General features: G+C 35.6%; 1 protein-coding gene across 9 annotated transcripts in view; it reads right to left on the bottom strand.

Annotated features, from left to right (window-relative positions):
- Positions 1–22,963, bottom strand: part of RGS7 (regulator of G protein signaling 7) — a 488,122-nt gene that overhangs the window by 126,411 nt on the left and 338,748 nt on the right. For all 9 annotated transcript variants that reach the window (XM_070602542.1, XM_070602545.1, XM_070602547.1 and 6 more), the window contains one exon: positions 4,097–4,203. In XM_070602542.1, the coding sequence (XP_070458643.1) occupies positions 4,097–4,203 (107 nt within the window). The remainder of the gene's footprint in view (positions 1–4,096; positions 4,204–22,963) is intronic.

The raw sequence follows: 22,963 nt of genomic DNA, 5'->3' as shown, positions 1-22,963 counted from the left end.
GAGATCATTTTTTAAAAACGAATACTGTCTTAGTTCATTGAGGTGATTAACTATAGACAAAAATCTGATTCAGTGAAATTCTAGAAACTGATTGACAAAACTACAAAGAAGATGTCTGATCAGGAAAAACCATATTATTGTCATCGACATTTTATCATTTCTAAAGGGACTCTTCCTGCCTTGCTAGTGAGACATGCTTGGCTCCAGATCTTGAGGCAGCTCGGTGACCATTTGTCTTCTCTACCAAACTGTTTCCTCAGATGTCGATGGTGCTGGGGCTCCATGGGATGGTGACTGCTGACACCAGCTGTGTGGCTTAATTATACTTATTAGTCAGTTATATTAACTGTCCACATGTAACGAGCACAATTGGGGGTAATATCTGATTATGTGTTTGATAATTCTACCCTCCAGAAGAAGGATTCTCAAGGAAGGGGAAAAGAGAATTGGGGAGAACCTCTTGAATCTCCAGGCAGAGACTTTCCACACTGCCCGAGACTGCTGGGGGATTCTGATGGACCCTCTGCTCTTTCTTGAGAACTGATGCAATACAATAAAGAAGGCTACCAAGATGAGTTTTACACATATGTGAACAAAGTTACAGCAGGAATTTAGGGGAAAAAATGCTGAAACACTAGACAAAGAGGGGATATCAAGGCTTTATACAGGCCCCCCTTCTCACCCAAGACTCACTTGACTCTGGGAGTTGGAGCTTTGAAGATTTGGTTTCTTAGAAATTAAAATGGGGTCAGGATTCTGGAGGAACCATGGGAGGACAAAGTATTTAAAATCTTGCTTTCATGTGGGCTGCTAGTTTTTGAGATACTTCTCATAGAGTGCTTTATTCCCTTTGGGCTGCTTCTTTATTTTGGGAGGGGTGTGTGTGTGTGTGTGTGTGTGCATCTCTATCTAACTTTTAAAATATCTATTCTTGTCAGACACATACTTTTTTGCTCAAAACCACAAGGAATGTTCACAAAGGCATTCTTACAATTTTTCTTTATTCTTTTATCATTTACTTTAATGAGAATTTCCTGACTGTAAAAATAAAAGAATGAAGCTATTTTACCCTGTGATATTCTATAGAAATGCCATAAAACCAACATTCTTCACCAATATTGCAAGATTTTCCCTAGGAAACATGTTGATTTATAGTAGAAGACAATTTAAAGAATAACGAGTCTTTATAGTTAGTTGGAATCTAAAAATCTACTTTTACAATTCCACTAGACTTTAGGACATTTTAATGTATGAGTTTCTCTGCTTTTCAGTGTTGCTTCTTTAGCTGTGATAAAACTGATCCCAAGCTGTCCAGCCATTGCTCAGCAATCTTTGGTACATATACTAATATGATGAAAGTCATGAAAGGGTCTTGGAGAATCATGTCAGATCTCAAGTCCAATTAGCTAAGAGAAGATAATTAGACAATTGTGAGTTTACAGTAAATACAAAAATTACATGATTAAAAATGTACTGAAAAATTGAGACAAATTTACATACTGTCGCATGCCAATGAAATTAAATTAAGAGTTCTGTTTGTCTCAAACTCATGCCCTGAAGCTTCTTCAGATTCCTAATGATGGTTAGAATCGCAATCATTTTCTGAGGAATTGTAAACATGGTATTACATGTTTCCCATTTTAATTCATCATTTTTAAAATCCTTCTAAGGAGTTGCATTTCTGTTCCCTGTAACAAAGAACTTTCTATTGCTTGAAACTAACACAAAAATGGAAGTCAACACCTTAAACAATAATGTATTTTTTATTATTAGTGCTGTTCAAATATTGACTGATCAATGCCTTGGTAGACATTATAGGAGGAATTCAATTCTCTTGACTTTTCTGGTTTTTTGTTTGTTTTTATGATTATTATTTATTTAATTCATTTTTTATTGCAGTGACATTGGTTTGTAACCTTATATAAATTTCAGATGTACATCATTATATTTCAATTTCTGTGTAGATTACATCATGTTCACCACCCAAATGTTTGTTTTTTAAATCTTTGTTTTAAGATACTATGATTATTAGATTCACAAATGTCTTATTTAGATCCTATTTCAAATGTGAATGTATCATTAAAATATTTAACATTTAACATTAACTAATGCAGTTTAAGAGCTTTTCTATCTATTTGCCTGTCCATCCATCTATCTATCATCTGTCTAGGCCCATTGAACTTGGTCACCTTCTGCCTATACCTAGTAAAGATGTAATTCATTTTTCACTTGCACCCATTCCCTTGCTTTGTTCTTTAGCTCTTTAAAACAGTGTCTCTTTTTCTCCAGAATACAGGGTGGTCCATTCCCAGGTTTGCTCATCTTTGACCCATGAGCATGACTTACCACATTTAACCTTCTCCGCCTACTAATTTCAATATGAAAATGACAAAGCAGAGTTAAATGTTGCCAATTATGCTATTTCAAGCCAGCATCACTAACTTTGGGCCATGTCTGAGCTAGTTTGTTTTAAGGGAAATTTTTGAATTAGATAATTCTCAATGGACAAATAGACTATATTTAATGCTTGGTTTATATACATGTTCATTTATACATAGATGATTTTAGTTGTAATATGGATTGTGAAGATGGATAAAAGTTGATATTTTTGTCAAAAAAATCATTCATTCAGAATTTGTGAGAATTTTTTTTGGCCTAAAGTGTACTTATAGTCTCTATGTGAAAAATTTATAAGAAAATAAAATTATATGGGAAATGTAACCTTACAATAGAAAAGTAACCCCTTTAAAAATAAAAAAATGTTAGTAACACATAAACACTTTGCTAATTACCAATAATTTTTATTTGTTAAAATGGTAACCTTAGGACCACAAGTTATTCTAACTTAATGATAAGCTGTCTTAAGCTACCATTACTCTTGATTTAACTGTATAAAGGATAAAGCTCCATTATTTTAAAGCCTTTTAAAATTAAGTATTTAACTAATTTAAATTGCTTGAATACTTACATCAGTATCTCAATTTCAGGATGTTGCATTTTCTCCTAACTATTCAGTGCAGAAAGCCCTATGATCATTTGCCTTGGATAAAACGGTCCTAAAGCAGTGGCAGTGAGAGTGTTGTAGAGGACAATGACCTTTGAGAACAATTTTTTAAAACATATTCTCTCTTTGTTCTCAGTCTTCCCAAGCAAGTTCTTAGGCACCCAGATTACCATTTAGTCATTTATTTATATATAAAACATCTAACGATATTCAGAACAACTGAGTGGAATGCTCCAGTGTCTGAAAGTTGGACAATGGGGAGAATCCTCCAAAAATACCTGTAGAAATTAAGCTGGAGTTGGAACTCTGGCATGATATGTTCCCTAATTTTATAGGCTAGAATCCACTAGTCACTTATTAATGAGCTATAATGTCTAATGAAATGTAGAGTACACTTCGCATAAATCATTGTGAACTCAAGTGTCAGCTGCATGCTCAGTGACTGAAATTAGAGCTAACAATCATTTCCTGAAAGAACAATAGCATCTGTCTCATTTGAGAATGACCTAGAATGACTCTTCTCAGCTGGCAGGTTATCTAAGGTGTCCTCCCATCTCAGATAAGTATATGCACACGAAACATCATGCATGTCGGTCTTCACAGACTTGTAGAAGGGCCTCAGATACCTACATGTGGAGGGCTTGTATGATTAGTTAAATTCTACCCTGGAGCTTCAAGTGTTCCCACGAGAGTTTGCTTGGACTGAAGATGGTTCTGGATCACTGGTGGGGTTACAGAGTATAGCAAATTTAGTTACATCTCTCAACTTGCTTCCTAGTAGCTAAACGTACCTTACAGACGAAGAACTCTCCATATTTCTGAATTCCCTTAAGTCACTCTCTGAATTTTTCTCAAGCTTTTTATATAAAATATAACTTCAATAATCACACAATTTAGCTTTCACAAATCATCTTTAAGTACCTTCCATCTTTCTCTGTTTGTTGCTTTTTATGTCTTAAATTTAACATTAATTAGTTTCTAACTAGCCTAGTCAAAGTAAAATGTCATAATTTTAGAAATTTCTATAAAAACAATTAACATCAAAATACAGACTTCTATTTTACTATTAAAGAATACTTTCATTAAACTTACTTGAAACCGGTAAAAAGTACCATCATCCTTGAGTGTGAGGACGTGATCTGAGATCGGAAAGAAGTAGCCATGGGCAGCCATTAATGTTCCCAAATGGAGCGCCTCCACTGTTCCATGAAAACAAACAAACAAACAAAATATGAAGGCCTTTTTCTTAATTGTTGATTTACAAGAGTAGAATCTTGCCTTGTTCCCTTTTGATCACATTCTTGTATTCGAATTCTCAGCATCCTGAAAATCCTGGCTTTGTCATTTTCTTCTTCTTTCAGCTCTTTCACACCAGGTATATGATGGCTCTGGTTCCTGGCGCTTGCTGTGCAATGACCAACCTCCCCCGATGATGACCAGCCCACAAGGACATGAAGTTATGGAACGTTGAAACTGGCAGATTATTCTGAAATCACAGAATCTGGCTCCTTCATTTTATAGATGAGACATATTTTGCTATATGTTAATGTTCTTCCACAAACTATTCGATTTGGCATTTATATAGCATTTTAAACTTTTTAAAGTGTTCTTACTTTTAGATCCCCCATGGCCTGTATCCTTGAACTCTAATCCTATCAGCAATTTTTCTAATGACATGGATCATTACCATGTGATACTAAGGGAATGTTAAGGCATCTGGAACCACTTATGCTAAACTAAGTAAGCTTACAGTTTGTGATCATCCATACTGCTCTAGCATTTACTATTTTATATACATTATTCTAGATATGGACTATGAAGAGGTGTATTTGACAATGAAAACATTATATTTTCCCAATAGAGAGGGAAGTCATTGGAACATAATAGCGTAATGGTCATACTTCTCCTACAGCAACCAACAATTTCCTCCAACAAAAGGATTAATAAATTTTGGTTAATAGAGATTATTGCATTTATACAAGGACAACTTAAGTTTGCTAACTTAAAGTTTAGAAAATATGGAACTATGCAAAATAGTTTTTTAGTCCAACATAAGTATGTATGTATAAAGAAACTACAAAAAAGTCAGATTGATTTATGTCTGTATATCTTTATATACCATTTATTTATAGATTTATTTCTGTTTCTTAGACAGGTAGCTAAAATCGTTCTTTAACTGTGGGATTCTTACAGCAGCTTCAGGACCATGTGGATATATCTACATTTCCAGCCGTCCTTCATGGGGGGCTTTGACACTCCAGCCAGTGCTGAGTCACCAAACTGCTTGCTCTGGCACAGCTAAGCATAAGAGTCCCCTCTCTGCCCTCCCCCACACACCTATATTGGCTAATAATAAAATAATTGTTCAATTTAATCTGTCATGCGGTACTATGATGCCCTTTTTAATTGTTATTTAGCAACTTGCAAACATTTTAATTGGCAACCTCTTCTACCTCTGCCCTCTCACTGCCTTGTTCTTGTCAATAATAATGACTGCCAATCATCGTCTTTGCCATGTCCTTGGATGACTGCTATTAAGTGTCGCAGTCATCTTCTCTACACTCCCAATCAAGTCCCTCCATGCACAGAATGTTCTTTTCCTACAAAGGAGCAATTTTTTCATCAATAATATATATATATATATATATATTTTTTTTTCATCAATTCCATATCCTTTTACTTCAAAGTCAAGACTTTCTCAAAGTCTGTACTCCTACAGCTATATACCTACATATTCTGTGATTCTTGTTATAACTTTGGAACTAGTGTGATGTGGAAAGAACAAAACGTTTGGAGATACCCACTAGTTTTTGTTACCTAAATTCTCTGTGCCTCTCCAATTTATTAATAAAGGTACTAAGTCCACCTTGCAGGGTCGGCATGAAACTCACGTGTAAAGAAGCTGGAATAGTGTAGATACTCAATAGATGGGAGCCACTGTGTTTCATTTTTTCACCCTGAATGATTTTTACTTTTCTCCAAAGTACTCTCAGGAGATGCACTTTCATAAATTTGCCTTCAACTAGGCTGAGTGAGAAAAGCTGGCAGTCCTAAATAGCATCACCATTTATATCTCCTTTTTTTGTGGATTATTTATAAAGTTAAAATGGGAAGAGGATCTATGAGGATTCCTGGCCCACAACAATGAGCAGGTGCTTCCAGCCTCGCTCGTGTTCTGAGTCCCTGAATGCTCCTGTCAGGTGGCGGTGGGCAGAGCAATGTATTACATCCATTTCAGGATTTCAAGGTCAGGTGGCCCACCTATCTTGTTATAACCATCTTTATTCATTTTATTCCCAGCAGTCCGTGCCCCAGGAAAATAGTATTAACATGACTTTCCAGAAAGAGAAACTGAGCTGTGGAACATGAGGAAGTATGCAGAGTCTAGATACAACAGAGGAAAACAGAGATGCCCAGAAAGATAAATAGCACAGAGCTTCTGAGCTCTAAACATAGGGAAGTGTGACTAAACCAAAACAAAGAAACAAGAAAACACAGTTGGATGCTAAAGTATTGATGAAGATTAGAAAAATGTACTGAAAGTAAATATATTTGTCCCTCAGTATCCCTGAGGCATTGGGTCCAGGACCCCCATGGACACCAAAATCGTGGATGCTTAAGTCCCTTGTGTAAAATGATGGAGCATTTGCATAGAACCTACACACTTCCTTCTGTATACCTTAAATCATCTCTACATTACTTATAATACCTAATGTAATGTAAATGCTATGTAAATAGTTGCTATGCTGTATTGTTTAGGGAATAATGACAAGAAAAAATGCTTGTACATGTTCAGTACAGACGCAACATTGTTGGCCTTTTGATCTGTGGTTGGTTGAATCTGGAGCTGCAGAATGCATGCATCCAGAGGGCCGGCTGTATAGGAAGGCTCTAGAGCAGAAAATCAGAAGCAAATGAACATAAGTATGGTCTTACCTTCCTGCTTCCGCTAGATACTAACTCTATGATACATCATACATTTCTAGAGGGCAAGGTGTGTGTGTGCAGGCTTTCTTCATGTCTCACGACAACAACGAGCCCTGCAGAAATGCTTGCTGATGAGAGTAATAAAGTGAATTACCTCATCATCTTTACCTCATTTTTTGAGGCACAATACTCTACTTTTGTTTGATTTCATGATATATATTCTCATTTCACTACTCCTGCAAGAGATACTCACGCTTTATGACTTTATTAATAAGAAAAGTTGATTTTGATAAATTTTCAAAATGCCTTGAATTCAGTACATATATGCTTTTGGGGGTATCAATAAGACAAACATTTAGTTTCTCTCTGGTTCACACATACTTCAGATGTAGAGGTCAAATTAAACCATTTAAGTTCATATTTAAGAGAACTGAACTTCTAACAAAGCTCATAAAATGATTTCGAGGTCACTGGTTAAATAGTCACCTAGAGACATTTAGATTATAGAAGCTACATGCTCTGTCACAGGACCTCAGAGAACCCGGCCCCAGGACAGAGTAAATGCTTAGATGAAACCTCAGGGAGCTTGGGGATTTTCTGCTTCATTTCAGACTGTGAGCTTGGCGCTTAGAGTAGTAACAGCAAAAGTAGCTATGAAATCAATATGTGCTGAACGAGCGAATAAGTACATTTATGAATAAATGACACATAAAGAATATGAAAAACATAGCATTGCATGAAAAAATACTAAACTAGTTATTTTGTGTAGTGATAATGAGCAGCTTGTTCAGCTCTTCCAAGATCCTGTAGATGTTTATAATCTCTTCTCAAAATATTTTTATAAGCTTTTGAGGTGGGCTTTTGTTGGTATCTTATTATGGGAAAAGATAATAGTGGAATATGTGGCATAAATGCCTTTAAGGGATCTTAGAGTGGGCTTGGGCTAGTGTTCTTAGGTTGAATTGTTTATTGTTAGTGATAAATATGGAGCTACACTTCCCCATGGTCCCGCATCTCCTGATTCTCAGCACAGCCTTAATCTAATAAGAATCTGGAGGACCGCTGACAGTCTCGGAACAAAGTGTTGAAAGAGTTTAATGAGTAATCCATCAAGATTGCCCTCCCAATAATGGTACACCAGATGGCTCTGCAAAATTATGCTTCTCGGCAAAATAATCACTAATTAATCTTCTTGAACATGTGTTATTCGCGTCACCCACACAGCTAAATAAAGTTGAACAGCAAACCTGCCATAAGATTCCAGTTTATTTTTCGTTTGGATTTTCAAGGCACGAACAAACTGAGAAATAAAAATCCATCTCCAAATAACTGTTACTATGTGAACAGTCCTGGGTAGCTTTTGTTAAGCCTGATGTAGTCATCGCATTACTTCACCCCAAACCCTGAAGCAGTAGAATTATCAAAATCCTTTAAAAGCAAAAGGAATTCTACATAACATAATTTGCTTTTGAACTGCAACTACTTCAGAAAGTTAATAGGATGAAAAGCACGTTATATAAAAGCAGGTTATATAAAGACTGTGTCTTCAGTTCTATATTTCTATATACATAAATATATATTTTGATGTTCAGTTCTATATTTGCAACATATTTTCAAAACTCAGTAATGTTTTCCTTATCCAGACATCCCACTCCTGGCTCCTTCAGTCCCTTCGAAATACAGCCCATAATTTTGAAGTGATGGAAAAATGCCTCTGAGTTAAGAAAATACTAATTTAAAAATCTCACTAAATCCTATATTTTTATTCCTATCATGCATTACTTACCTTTATTTTATGCATCTCTATTAGATAATCTGATTGTTTCCTTATCAGCACACAAGATACTTGCTATAGCAAAAATGTGAGTGTCTGAGGAGAAATATTTTAGAAGGAAAGCCACTCAAGAGAAAAAATGACAGCTGATGATATGGTATCAAGGAAAGAGAACAGCTAAAAAGCAGACAGACTTAAGTTACTAAATAGCAAAATAACAGGCATTTATCATGATGATTCTGAGTCATAAAGGAAAGATTTTGTCAAACTTGTTATTCTCTGCTTAAGAAGCCGAGGAAGTGGTCACTTTAGAAATACTTGAAAATATACTTTTTTTTAGAATTGGCATATGAAAAGGTAAGATTAGTCATGTGGAAAAATCACAGATGCAGAACATTTTATTCTCTGACAAGGCCAAGTAAAAGTGAACTATTACTCTATTTAGGGATTTCTGAGGGAAGCCTATTTTCTCAATAGCAGGAGTCAGTGAAAAGTAATTATTTGGCTTTCTTCTTCTTTTTTTTAACATCATTTTCCACGTAGAGAAATCAAACGCTGCTTCCTTTTTAGTAATTAAAAATCAAATCAGGATATAGAAGTAAATAATGTGGTGACATAGAATAGATAAGATAGATTCTATTCGGGTGAAATAAAAAGAGAATCATAATTTGAGTCAACTTTGAGGAATGCACTAGGTAATTAATACAGGTAAACAATCTTTCCAAACAAGGGAGCAGAGGACAGAGGTGAAACAGCCAGGTTGTCCAAGCCCACTGCCCGGGTTCAAATTCCAACTCCCTCCTTTGCTAGCTGTGTGACTTGGGCGGGAGACTTACATTGTCTGGGCCTCAGGGTGCTCATCTGTAAAGTGAGGATAATGAGATACTGATGTCAAAGGTCTGTTGGGAGGATCAGTTGAGATGATATGTACAGTGTGCTTAACATAAGGCCTGCCATGAAAAAGAGCCCTGGAAGCGTGTTATTACCAGTGAGCTGATGTGGATGAGAGGCCCCGTCCAGTAGCGCCTGGTCCAGCACAGAAGGCAACGGGGAAACTAGCAGCTGGTGTTGATCCAGGCTTCCAGGTCATGTGAAATACTTCCAATTCAATGCTATTTAAAGTCCTCCAAGTGATCAAACTGGGGTCCTTTCAGTGCAGATGCTGAACCTGCTCTAGAATATACCTCTATTGTTTCCTAGATGCCAAAGAACACTATCTGAATCTCAGAGATGTGGTATCATAGTTATAGAGAAAGATTTCCAAAAGTAACATATTTTGCACACTGGGTTTACAGTCCAAAATCTGAAAATGCCAGATATCAAAGAGAAACCCTGCTGGTTGAGGACAAGAGTGGAGAGGACTGATTCGAGGACACACTGAGCCTGACAATGCTGAGAAATAACAGTGACAGAGAAAGCACAAGGACAGCAGTCCGAATGGAGATGAATTCTTCCAGAAGCATAACATTTGCCCAGGACTCAAAAAAAATCAACCCATTAAAAAAATTGGCACTGAGAATAACATGATCATAAATCAGTGGCCCTTGTCACACACATAGGGTAGAACAGTCTAGTTGCCTAATCTCAGCAGGTATGACACCTTAAGATATTGTTTAAATATGAAGGACAAAGCTGAAATAAAAAAAAGAGACCTATGTAATACTGATGTGGAGAACTGATTTAAGATCTGTGTTATATAATAACTATGTGAAATCAGGACGTTCATTTCACAGAAATAGTACATCCCTCCGTGTGACTGGTAGTTCCATTATTGTACAAAATGAGCTGCACTTTAACAAGATTCTGCTACATCTTTATGTGTGATAGGTGCATAGAATAGTATTCAGATGGGAGAAAAATCACACTGAGTTCATCCAAGAACAGTGTAAGGAAACTATAACAATGACAAGAGCCAAGGCAATAATAAATTACAGTAGAAAGCAGGATTCCCTCTAAAATTCCGCATACATTCTGCAAAATTTCCCCCAGCTAGTCTGACTGAATGAATTGGAAGGAAAGTGGGGCATAGAGCTAAGTTTAATAGACTGAGGATTTCTGTAGCATGTGTTGCTTCCAATCAGACAGCACAGGCAACTGAACAAATGCACGTGTGCATCACGGAAAAACATGCTTAACCGCAAGTCATGGAATCTGAATTCTGATCCTAGTTTAGTTCTGTAACTGCATATTTGAGTAAGTCATCTCGTTTCTGTGGACCTTAAACTCAGCATCCGTAAATCCAGAGGTGCATCATGAAACTCTTCAATTCCAATTCCACGGCATGGTGTGCAATCAACGCTCATGCTAGAAGTTGTGGCGGAGATGCTGCCATCTTTATTTTGTCTCTTCGTGTCAAAGGGAAATTGATTTTTTTCTTGCTTTATCAGATACTCTTGCCATTGTCCCTGCCCTAACACACCAACAATAAAGAAAAATGTACAATATGAAATATAATAGCGGACTTGACTCTCAGTTGCCTAAAACTCAGTCCTCACGATGATTGAGGGTTGCTATGGTAAAGAGTTTTGTGTGCATAGGGCAAATGTAATGCTTATTCCTAACAGATACGAACTGGACTGATGTGTGTGTTCTATTTACATATTTCCAAAAGCTAATTGTAAAAATGCACGCGTGATTTTAGACTAGCCAGTAGCTCATGCCAGGTGACAAAACGCCCTGAATGTATTTTGTTTGAAAATCAAATGTCATTCCTAAAGAATAAGCACTTTAGTCTCCTGATAATACCCGCTAATGGCGCCTCTTTTCAAAATCACTATTCCTTAATGATATTCAAGGCATGATGAAGTATAGGGCTAATTTCAAAGCCAGAGGCTTGATTATGGACACAGTATTACAAAATTTCTGAACAAAACCAGATGAAATTTCCCTTTATCTGTGTTTTGCAGAAATCAATGCTTCAACTGGGGGAGGAGTGTGGAACATCAGGACTGATGTCTGTAACTGCTTAAATCATCTTTACATATTATTTATAATGCCCTTTAAAAAAATCCTAGATGACATAAGCACATGTACTTATCAGTTTTCTTTTCTTGTCTCTGTGTTTATATGTTAGTTTTGTATGTGCTGGAAACCAATTAACCTGGAAATAAGTGACTTCTAAGGATACGTGGATTCTAATACACAATGCATTCCATTAAGCTAATCAATAAAGATGACCTTTTGCAAGGAACAAAATTTGGAAACTAGAGGGGGTAAGGTTAAATGACACATTAAATTTTTTTCTTTTTGCTCTTTTAAAATCAGCACAGCATTTCATCAGCCATTTGATTTTAATTTTAAATACTACAATTGAAATTATGACTATTGCATAACAAGAAGAATAAGGCAGGTTCAGAAACCATAACAAAGAAATACAGATGAACTAATGAAAGGATTAACACCCCTACAAAAAATTTTCCGTATTTTTGTACAATAAGCCAGAATTTAAACACCAGATGTTTTTAAAGGATTAAAATCAATTAGCCTCTAAAAACATATGGTTTCATAAGATCCTTCTGTGTAGAGCAGACAGCTCTATTGCCAGAATTCAAATCAAGAAATTCTAGATGCTGTATAGGATATGAATGATAAGAAATGACTTGACCCTCAGTGGGTTTGTAATCTTTGTCGACAACACTTGCATACTTGACCTATTGGAGTAAGCACAATGCTATATGGGGCAATGGTTATGAGCTCGGACTTTCAGCCAGATTGCCTGCCTCTGATGCATATTAGAAAGCCTCCAGTTATGGATATTTGAATTTTTAAAATTTTCACTCTGATAAACACCAATGTGGTAAACATTCTTATAACACGGTCATTGCACATATCTCCGGATGACTTCTCCTCTGAATTCCTATACTATATTTCCTGCAGCATACATGACATCCCCACTTGAATATCAAGTAAGCGTCTCAAATTTATCTTGTCAAAATTGAATTGTTGACTTTCATCTCAAATCTACTTTTCTTGTAGTTTTCCCCATCGCAGTTAATGTCAGTGATTTTCATTCAGCTTCTCAGGCCAAAAACCTTGAACTGTCTTTGAAGTCTGTCTTTCTCCCATTTATCACACCCAGTCCAGGAGCACATTCTGATGATTCTATCTTGCGAACCCGGAATCTACCTACTTAGCACCTGCTTCCACTGCCACCCCCACAATCCAAGCTTGTATCAGTTCTTGGCTGAATTGCTGCAACAATATTTGAACTCGTTTCCATTCAGGCCCTGCTCCTTGTCACAGTGGTTATTTTAAAATCTAAACTAGATCATGTCATTCTTATTATAATACTCCAGTAATTTTTCATATGTCTCAGAAGAGAATTCAAATTCCTTGCTTTGGCCTTGAAAGATCCTCCATGATCTGGCCCCTAGTTACTTACCTGTCTTCCTCTCTACGACCCTCCCCTTCACACATCCTGCTCTAGCTCACAGACCCCCTTGCTGTTTCTCAAACATAACAAGCATGTGCACGACTTGAGGCTTTGCACTTGCTTTTCTGTGCCTGCAATGCTCAGTGCTCTTCCTCCGGAGACCAGAACATCCCACTTCCTTCCTTCACTTGCTCTCTGGTCAAAGCCAACACATCAGAGATACCAACCCTGCCTCCTCAGTATAAAACAGAATTCAGTCTCTACATGCCCTTTTATTTTGCTTTAGTTCTCTTCGTAGCACTCATCACCCTAACCATGCTATATATTTATGTATTTATTATTTATTATGAATCTTTTCCAATGAAATTTAAGCTCTATGTGACTTGGAACTTTTTTTGTTCGTTTATTTATTTATTTTTTGTCTGCTCTCTTATCAGTGCCTTAACTTTCTGGGATATTACAAGCAACTAAAAAATATGTTAGGAAAAATGTGTAAACGAATCTTACGTTATTTCATAGAACAAATTCTTAGAAATAAAATAATGGACTCAAAAGTTACACACATTGTTAAAATGTTGCTATATACTGCCAAATTAATTTCTAGAAATGAGTATAATTTAACCAGGAGGTTAGAAATGTGTTGGTATCCCTGTCAACTTGTTAATCACTTGGCATTATGATTTATTTCTTCATTCTTCACATGCCGGAAAAAATGGTGTCTTGCTTTAATTTGAATTAAGTTGAGTTCTGCTACATTATATTGAATTTTAGCCAAAATGAATAGTCTTTTTATATACAGCATGAGAGAAAGAAAAAGACATCCGGAGTTGCCAGCGAAGGCTTTGAGAAAGGGTGGGTATAGAACGGGCATCAAAAAATACTAGACTGGTGGTGCGGAGTGAGCGCTCCTTCAATTTCTCTCCAATTCTCCTAAACAAACCTCTCCATTCTAATTCTCCTCATCTTTCACTTTTGACTTCTTCCCTAGGCTTATCTTATATAATTAATTAATAAAATTACATTCCCTTCTGTTTTCTCCCTAAGTTCTTTGCTCCATTATTGCTTCATACCAGGCTTTCACAATTTGTTTTATGAATCTTCATTTCTCCATCCATCCATCCATCCATCCTGCTATCCATATAACAGATAATTATTCACTGTCTGCTTGGTTTCACATACTTAACTGAAACTGATGGATACAACAGTGAACATGACATACTCTCTACCTCTGTATAGTGGAATATATTACATGGAATATACTATGCTTTAAAAAAATAAACAATGACCCTGGTTTCAAGTGAGACATGTGAAGAGCTTAGAAGTTGTCGCTCTCATCCTTACAACACGGAAGAGCTGAACAAGCTGAAAATCAACTACTTTTCCTGGACTAAGCAGAGAACTGAAGTTGTAGGACAAACTTCCACCCGCAAATGTGCAGAGACAGGCTCATCCAGATATACAGTCAAGATCTGCTTACTTGCAGCACAGTTGTTGGATCCTTAAACTAATAGGTACACTAAAATAGCAATTTGACAAAGAGCCTTCTCCATAACACAGTCCTATACTCTAAGGGAAAAGACTTTGCCAGACCTTATCCTCAGTGGGGAAAGGACATTCCTCCCACTCCAGCCCCCTCTGTACTTCCTATCTCACCTGAAGGAGGGAAAAATAAAAACATAGTTAACAGGAGAAGATCTTCAACAAAATAGTTTGGGAAAACTACAGCCAGGTAAGGAAGGTAGTGGTGGGAAGTCGAGAAATCTATACTGCTGGAGACTATTTGTGAAGATCACAGCTCCAAGAGACAGGCCTAGTAAAACACTGAGATTTATTTGGAAGATTATAGAATTCTCCTACTCCCCAATACCTTACGACCACACCTACAGGCTCCAGGATAGTAATGATAGATTACATCTCAAAGAGCTGTGATACATAGACACTCTCTGAGGTGGAGTATTTAGAGAGGTCAAAAGTCAAGGACTCAGGAGGAGGGACAAAAACAAAAGTACTAGAGGAATTTGAATCCTCTGTCATTGATAGCTACAGCAAATACTAAACACAACCCAACTACTTGCCGGATTATCATAAATCAGCACACCAAAGACCTCAGTTCTGATGACCTGATATAAGATGCCTAGCTTTCAACAAAAATTACAAGACATGTAAAAAGGCAAGAAAAAACACAATGTGTAGAGACAAAATAATCATCAGAACCAAACTCAGATATGACACAAAAGTTGGAATTATCAGACAAGTAATTTAAAATAACAATGATTATTATGTTAAGAGCTCTAATGAAAAAAAGTGGCAAGCATGCAAGAATACATGGGTAATATAAACAGAGAGATTCGAAGAAAGAATCAAAAGTTAGAAATCAAAAACATTGTAACAGAAATGAAGAATGCCTTAATGGGCTATTATTAGACTGCACAAGGCTAAGGAAAGAATCAGTGAGGTTGAACATAGGTCAGTAGAAACCTCCCAGGGGCTGGTCTCATGACCAAGTGGTTAAGTCTGCACACTCTGCTTTGGCAGTCTGGGGTTCACTGGTTCAGATCCTGGGTGTGGACCTGACAATGCTCATCAAGCCATGCTGTGATGATGTCCCACATAGAAGAACTAGAAGGACTTCCAACTAGGATATACAACTATGCACTGGGGCTTTGGGGAGAAAAAAAAGGGACGATTGGCAACAGATGTTAGATCAGGGCCAATCTTCCTCACACACACACACAAAAGAAGAGGTAAAACTCTATAATAGGTTGCCCTTAAAAAATGAAAAACAGAAGGACAAAAAGAAACCTCCCAAACTGAAATTCAAAGAGAAAAATAATGAAGAAGAAAGAAAAGAACAAAGAATCTAAAAACTGTGGGACAATATAAAAAGGTTTAGCATATGCATAATTGGCATACTAGGAGGAAAGGAAGGGGCACAGCAAAAGAATAGTGAAATAATAATGGCCAAGAGCTTTCCAAAATTAACAACAGACAGGAAACCAAAATCTGAAAAACTCAAAGAACACCAAGAAGGGTAAATACCAAAAAATCTAAACTTATGCATACCGTACTCTAATTACAGAAGACCAAAAAAAAAAAAAAAAATCGTGGAAGAAGCCAGAAAACAAAAATGAAAACAAAAACCCCAACTTATCTAGGGAGAAACAAGGCTATGAAAACAGTGGGCTTCTCATCAGAAACCATGCCGGCAAAAAGAGAATGGAGTGAAACACTTAAAGTGTTGAAATAAAAAAACCACCAATTTAGAATCCTGCATCCAGTGAAATTATCTTTTAGAAGTAAAGGAGAAATAAATGCTTTCTCAGACAAACAAAAACTGAGGGAATACATAGCCACTGGACCTGCCCTGAAAGAAATGTTAAAAAAAGTTCTTCAGGGAGAAAGAAAATAATATACGCCAGAAACTTAGATACACATAAAAAGGAAGAGCATCACGGAAGAAATAAATGATGGTGAAATAAAATCTTCATTTTTCTTATTCTTAATTTATCTAAAACGTAACGGTTAAAATTAATAACAGTTACAATGTATTAGGTGATTATGCTATACGAGTAAGTGAAATGAATGACAGCTATATTATACGGAAGGAAGAGATGAGTTGGGAACACTGTTCTGAGGCACCTGCAGGACATGTCAATCACTACAGTATTATTTTAAGATGGAATTAGATCAGTTGAAATGTATATTGTAAACTCTAGGTTAACTACTACAAAAAAATCTAAAAATAAGTACAATTGATATGCTAAGACAGGAGGTAGAATGGAATCATATAAAATGCTCATTTGAAATCAGAAATGGCAGAAAATAAGAGGAAAAAAGAAACAAAGAACAAGTGCAATTGATACAAAACAGATATAAACATGGTATATATTAATCCATATATATCAGTAATCACTTTAAGTAGCAATGGTCTAAATACAGCGGTTAAAAGAAAGAGATTGTCAGAGTGCATTAAGAAAAACAAGACCCATGCATGCATTATCGACAGGAAACACACTTTAAATATAAAGAGTCAAATATGTTAAAAATAGAGAAAAGGAGAAAGAAATAACGTGTTCATACTAATCAAAATCTTTTGATATAGTAATATTGTAGCTATGTTAATTTCAGGCAAGGCAAACTCCATAACAAGCAAGGTTATCAGGGATAACAGAGGGCAGTGAATAATCAAAGAGAGGTCAATTCTCCAAGACGATGTAACAGTCCTAGATGTGTATGTCCTTAAGAACAGAGTGTCAAAATACGTAAGGCAAACACTGATAGAACTGAGAGGAGAAATAGACAAACCTGTTATTACAGTTGACAGCTTCAACACCACTCTTTCAGTGAGTGACAGATTAAGCAGGCAGAAAACCAGTAAGAATTAAAGGTGACTTGAAGTACACTATCAATCTCTTGACCGAATTCACATTTATATAATACTCTATCCAACAAGAGTAGAACACACATTATTAAATATTCACCAAGACTGAGCACATTCTGGGCCATAAAACGCAAGTTAAGAAATTTAAAATGATAGAAATCATACAAAGTAGATTCTTATACTATGATGGAATTAAACTACAAATCAATAAAAGAAAGATAGCTGAAAAATACCCTAATATATTGAAATTAAACAACACACTTCTCAATAACCCACCAGTCAAAGAAAAGTCTGAAGAGAAATTAAAAATTATTTTTAACTAAAGGAATATATAATATATATGTAAATATAATTTGTCAAAACATATGGGCTACAGCAAAGGCAGTACTCAGAGGGAAATTTATAGTGCTAAATGCATATATTAGAAAAGAGAAAAATATAAGATCAGTAACCCAAGATTACACCTTAGTATCAAGGGAAACTAGAGAATAAACAGCAATTTAAATGTAAAGCAAGCAGAAAAGAAGAAATAATAAAATTGTAGCAGAAGTCAATGAAATTGAAAACAGGAAAACAACAGAGAAAATCAATAAAACCAAAATCTGGTTATTGGAAAAAATCAAGAAAATTGATAAACCTCTAGACAGGCTAACTAAGACAAAAAGAAACAAGATGCAAATTACCCATATTAGAAATGAGAGAGAGGTCATCACTACTGACCCACGGACATTAAAAAAAATAATAACGGGACACTGTAAACAACACTATGACCACAAATTTGATAACTTAGATAAAGTAGATCAATTACTTGAAAGATACAAACTATCAAAATTCATACAAGGAGAAATGGAGAAATGAGTAAATTGAATAACCCTATTTCTAATAAAGGGATTGAATTAATAACCAATACCCTTCCAAAAAAAAAAAAAGAAAGAAAGCAATGGGTCCAGATGGTTTTGCTGGTAAATTCTACCATATATTTAAGGAAGAAATGATATCATTTCTCTACAATCTCTTCTAGAAAATAGAAGCAGTGGCAATACTTCCTAACTCATTCTCTAAGGCCAGCATTACCTTACTCCTAAAAGCAGATAATGACATTACAAGGAAGGAAAAAGACCATTTTCATTGATTAACGTGGAAAAAGAAATCTTTAATAAAATATTACCAAATAGAATTAGCAATTTATGAAAAGGATTACACACCACAATCAAGTAGATTTATTCCAGATATGCAAGCCTGATTCAACATTTGAAAATCAATTAACATAATCCACTATATCAATAGGCTAAAAATGAAAAATCATGTAATCATATCAATTGGTGCCCAAAAAAGTCACTAGATGAAACCCAACACTCATTCGTGATAAAAAAAAAAATATTCTTAGCAAGCTAAGAAAAGAGGAGAACTTCCTCAACTTGATGAAAAACATTTGTAAAAACACTAAAATTAATATCCTTGCTAGTGGTAGAAAATGGACACTTTCTCTGTAACATTAGGAATAAGGCAAGGCTGTCTTCTCTCACAGTCTAATTCAACCTTGTACTGGAAGTCCTAGTTAGTGCTATAAGATAAGGGGAAGAATAAAAGGTATACAAACTAGAAATAAATAAAACTGTCTTTGTTTACAGATGATATAACTGTCTATGTAGAAAATCTTAAAGAGTCTACAAAAACACTCTTGAAATTAAAAGGCCAGCATAGCAAGGTGACAGGATACAAGATCAATATACAGAAGTTAACTGCTTTCCTTAATACCAGAAATTAATAGTTGGAGTTTTAATTTAAAAATACCATTTACAATAGCACCAAAAAATGAAATACTTCGTGAGAAACCTAATAGAACATATACAGGATCTGTATGGAAAAAACTGCAAAACACTGATGAAAGAAATCAAAGAAGATTTAAAAATGGAGATATATTTTCTGTTCCTGGATTGGAACACTCAATGTCTTTAAGATAACATTTCATTCCAGCTTGATCTATAAATTCATTGCAATATCAGTCAAAATCCCAGCAAGCTATTTTGTAGAAACCAACATAGTGATTCTAGAGTTCCTATGGAAGGGTAAAAGACCCAGAATAATCAACATAACACTGAAAGATGAAAACAAAGTTGGAGGATTCGCACTATATGATTTCAAGACTTACTTTACAGCTATAGCAAGACAGTATGATATTGGAGAAAGAATAGACAAAAAGATGAATGGAACAGAATGGAGAGCTGAGAAATAGAACCACACAAATACAGTCAGCTGATCTTAGTCAAAGGAGCAAAGCTATTCAATAGAAAAAGGATAGTCTTTTCCAGCATTATTTATTGTTTTACGTGATCAATTCTTCTGTAAAATAACAATGTACCTAGACACAGACCTTACACTTTTTACAAAAATTAACTCAAAATGGATCATAGACAGAAGTGTAAAATGCAAAACTAAAAAACTACTAGAAGAAAACAGAACATCTACATAATCTTATATTCTATGATAAGTTTTTAGATACAACACTAAAAGCACAATGCATGAAAAAAGACTTGATTAATTGGATTTTATTCAAATCAAAAACTTCTGCTCTGTGAAAGACACTGTTAACAGAATAAAAAGACAGGCCACAGTCTCAGACAAATATTTATAAAGCACATGCAATAGACTTGTATCCAAAATATGCAAAGAACTCTTAAAACTTAAACATCAAAAGAATCTAATTAAAAAATGGGCAAAAAAAATCTGAGCAGATACACTAAAGAAGATATACAAATGACAAACATATGGAAAGATGCTCAAAGCCATTAGTCATGAGGGAAATGCAAATTAAAACAACGAGACACTCGCCACTGCATACCTGTTAGAATGACTAAAATCCAAAAAACTGTCAATGCTTATTGATGGTGACGTTACAGACCATCAGAAATTCTCCTTCCTTGCTGTTGGGAATTCTAAATAGTACAGCCACGTTGGAAGACAATTCACTAGTTTTTTTATAAAAGTAAAAAGAGTCAACAGCTGATTCATCAATCATACTCCTAGATATTTTCCCAACTAATTAGAAAACTTAAGTTCACACAAAAACCAGCACATGAAAGTTTATAGTAGTTTTATTCATAATCACCAAAAACTGGAAGCGACCAAGATTGCCTTCAGTAGGTGAGTGGATAAACTGGTACCTCCACACAATGGAAGACAATTTAGCAATACAAAATTATGTTATCAAGTCTCCCAAAGAAATAGATGAATCTTAAATGCATTTTGCTAACTGAAATAAACTAGTCTGAAAAGCCTGTGTATTGTATTATTCCATTTATATGACATTCTGGAAAAGGCAAAACAATAGAGAGAATAAACAGATTAATGTTTGCCTGATGTAATGAAAAGGACATTTTATCTCTGCGGTCTTCCCAAAATCCACAACCCCAGTCTAACCATGAGAAAAATTATCAAACAAATCCCAATTCAGGGACATTTTACAAAATATCTGAGCAGCACTTCTCAAAACTGTCAAGGTCAACAAGGAAAATCTGAGAAACTCTCACAGTCTAGAGGAAGTGACTGAGATATGACAGCTAAATGTAATGTGGTGTTTTTGATGGGACTCTGGGACAGAAAAAGGACATTAGGTAAAAACGAAGACAATCTGAATGAAGTATGGACTCCAGTTAGTAATGTACCAATATTGGTTCATTAGATGTGACAAATGCATCATACTAACGCAAGACATTAATAAGAAGGGAAACTGAGGGTGGGAGAAAGTGAAGACAGCAATCGATGCAAATCTTCTTCAAGCACATGAGAGAGTTGAACTTGTTTTCAAGCACATAGAATAAGGCCAACAGAAGTGGAGAGATGAAAGATGCATCAGTCACCTCCCCAAAGGGCTTCCAGCCTGGCTGCTTTCTAATCTAGTCTCCGCAATACTGTTGTTTGATCTTTTAAAGAACAAACTCTAACCTTGTGTTTGTTGTAAGGATCAAAGGTAATGCAGCTAAAGGAGAACATAGTAGAAACTAACAAATGTGGGTATTATTCGGTTACTTTCCAAGTTAAACCCATTCAAAGGTTCCGCCTTCTCCTCATCACCCAACTCACCCCTTGAGGACGTCCCACAGGACAGCTTTCACCTCTCCCCACCAAGAAGCTGCCAATTAGAGCTCATCCAGCCCAAGCCCTGCCCTTTACCTTACATTTACTCCTTCGTTCTTCTGCTCTAACTGCGTCATTCAGTGACCTGGAGCAGGCTGGTTCTCTCCTCTGTGCCTTTACTTCAGCATTTGTTTATATCCAGAAAAGCCTCCTTTTTGCTTGTCTTCACCAGATGGAATTCTATGCTATCCTCTGGGTCCACTCAAATACAAGATACTGTATAAGATCAAATAATCAGATCCCTCATGATCTGATTCCCACAGGAGACAGCGCTCCTTCCAGGGGGCCTGCCTGATGTCTTCTACTGGAACCAATTGTGTTCTGGTATCAGTCTTTCCTATTATTTCATAAAGATCCTGAAAGACAGGAACTCTGATTAACTCTTTTTGTCTTCCAAGCCATGCGCTCTACACCTGGTACATGTGGAATGTATCATTTGTATTGAAAATAAAGTAAGGGAAAGTGAATTTAACTTTAAAAAAGGAAATATTTGTTTCTGAGTGTTTCTTTGATACTAACAATAAATGCCCACTTTGCTTTGATACCAGATATAACTAACACTTAGATTTGGGGGCTGGTTCATTACTTTCGACAGACTGAATTTAGAGTCAATGTCTTGACAGAAGCCCCACATCCAAGAGTAACTCCAAGAATAAATAAGAGGAAAATAGGTAATTTGTATGTAAAGATTTTAAATTTATTTTGTATCTAAAAATCACACTGTTGACCAAAAGAAGCCTTGGGAATTTATTAAATTTCTAAAACAATAGAACATAAAAAGCTTCAAATGTCATCCTCTCTGTTTTTAATTAACACCTAGTGTGAGCACAAAAATTATTTTAACTTGCCAGTCCATATTTTAAAATTCAAGTACATGCTTAGGTACATTTGGAATGGAAAATGGCTAAAACATCCATTTATTTGTCTTCTAGAAACTTTTGAACCCAATGTAAAAGAATCAAGTAAAAAGCCCATCAGACTAATGGCACTAGAGATGAGACTCATGGAAATTGAGCTCTTGCCCATCCTTCCATAGATGAGGTAAACTGAGCAATGCACACTGTTAATTTTGCCCATGAGAAGTGATGCTGCATTTCCTAATAATAAGTTGAAAGCACAGTTTTAGAAGAAACTAATTGAAACAAATTCTGAATGTGAAAACTTTATTTATAAAAGCAACAGAATGTAAGACCTAATGATGCTGAAAAAATGCAAATATCTTTTATTCACAAGAAAAAGTGTTACTAAAAATCTTCAGTTTAATTACAAAAATGTCTGACTGGAGTGGCATATGAAGTACAGTTATGAATAAAGATATGTTTGATGGTAGAATTCATTTTAATTATGTTAATACTTTAGCAGGTTCAG

The sequence above is a fragment of the Equus przewalskii genome, chromosome 31 (genome assembly GCF_037783145.1).
Source record: "Equus przewalskii isolate Varuska chromosome 31, EquPr2, whole genome shotgun sequence".
NCBI classification, from domain to species: Eukaryota; Metazoa; Chordata; class Mammalia; order Perissodactyla; family Equidae; genus Equus; species Equus przewalskii.
This window is presented reverse-complemented; position numbering and strand designations above follow the sequence as displayed.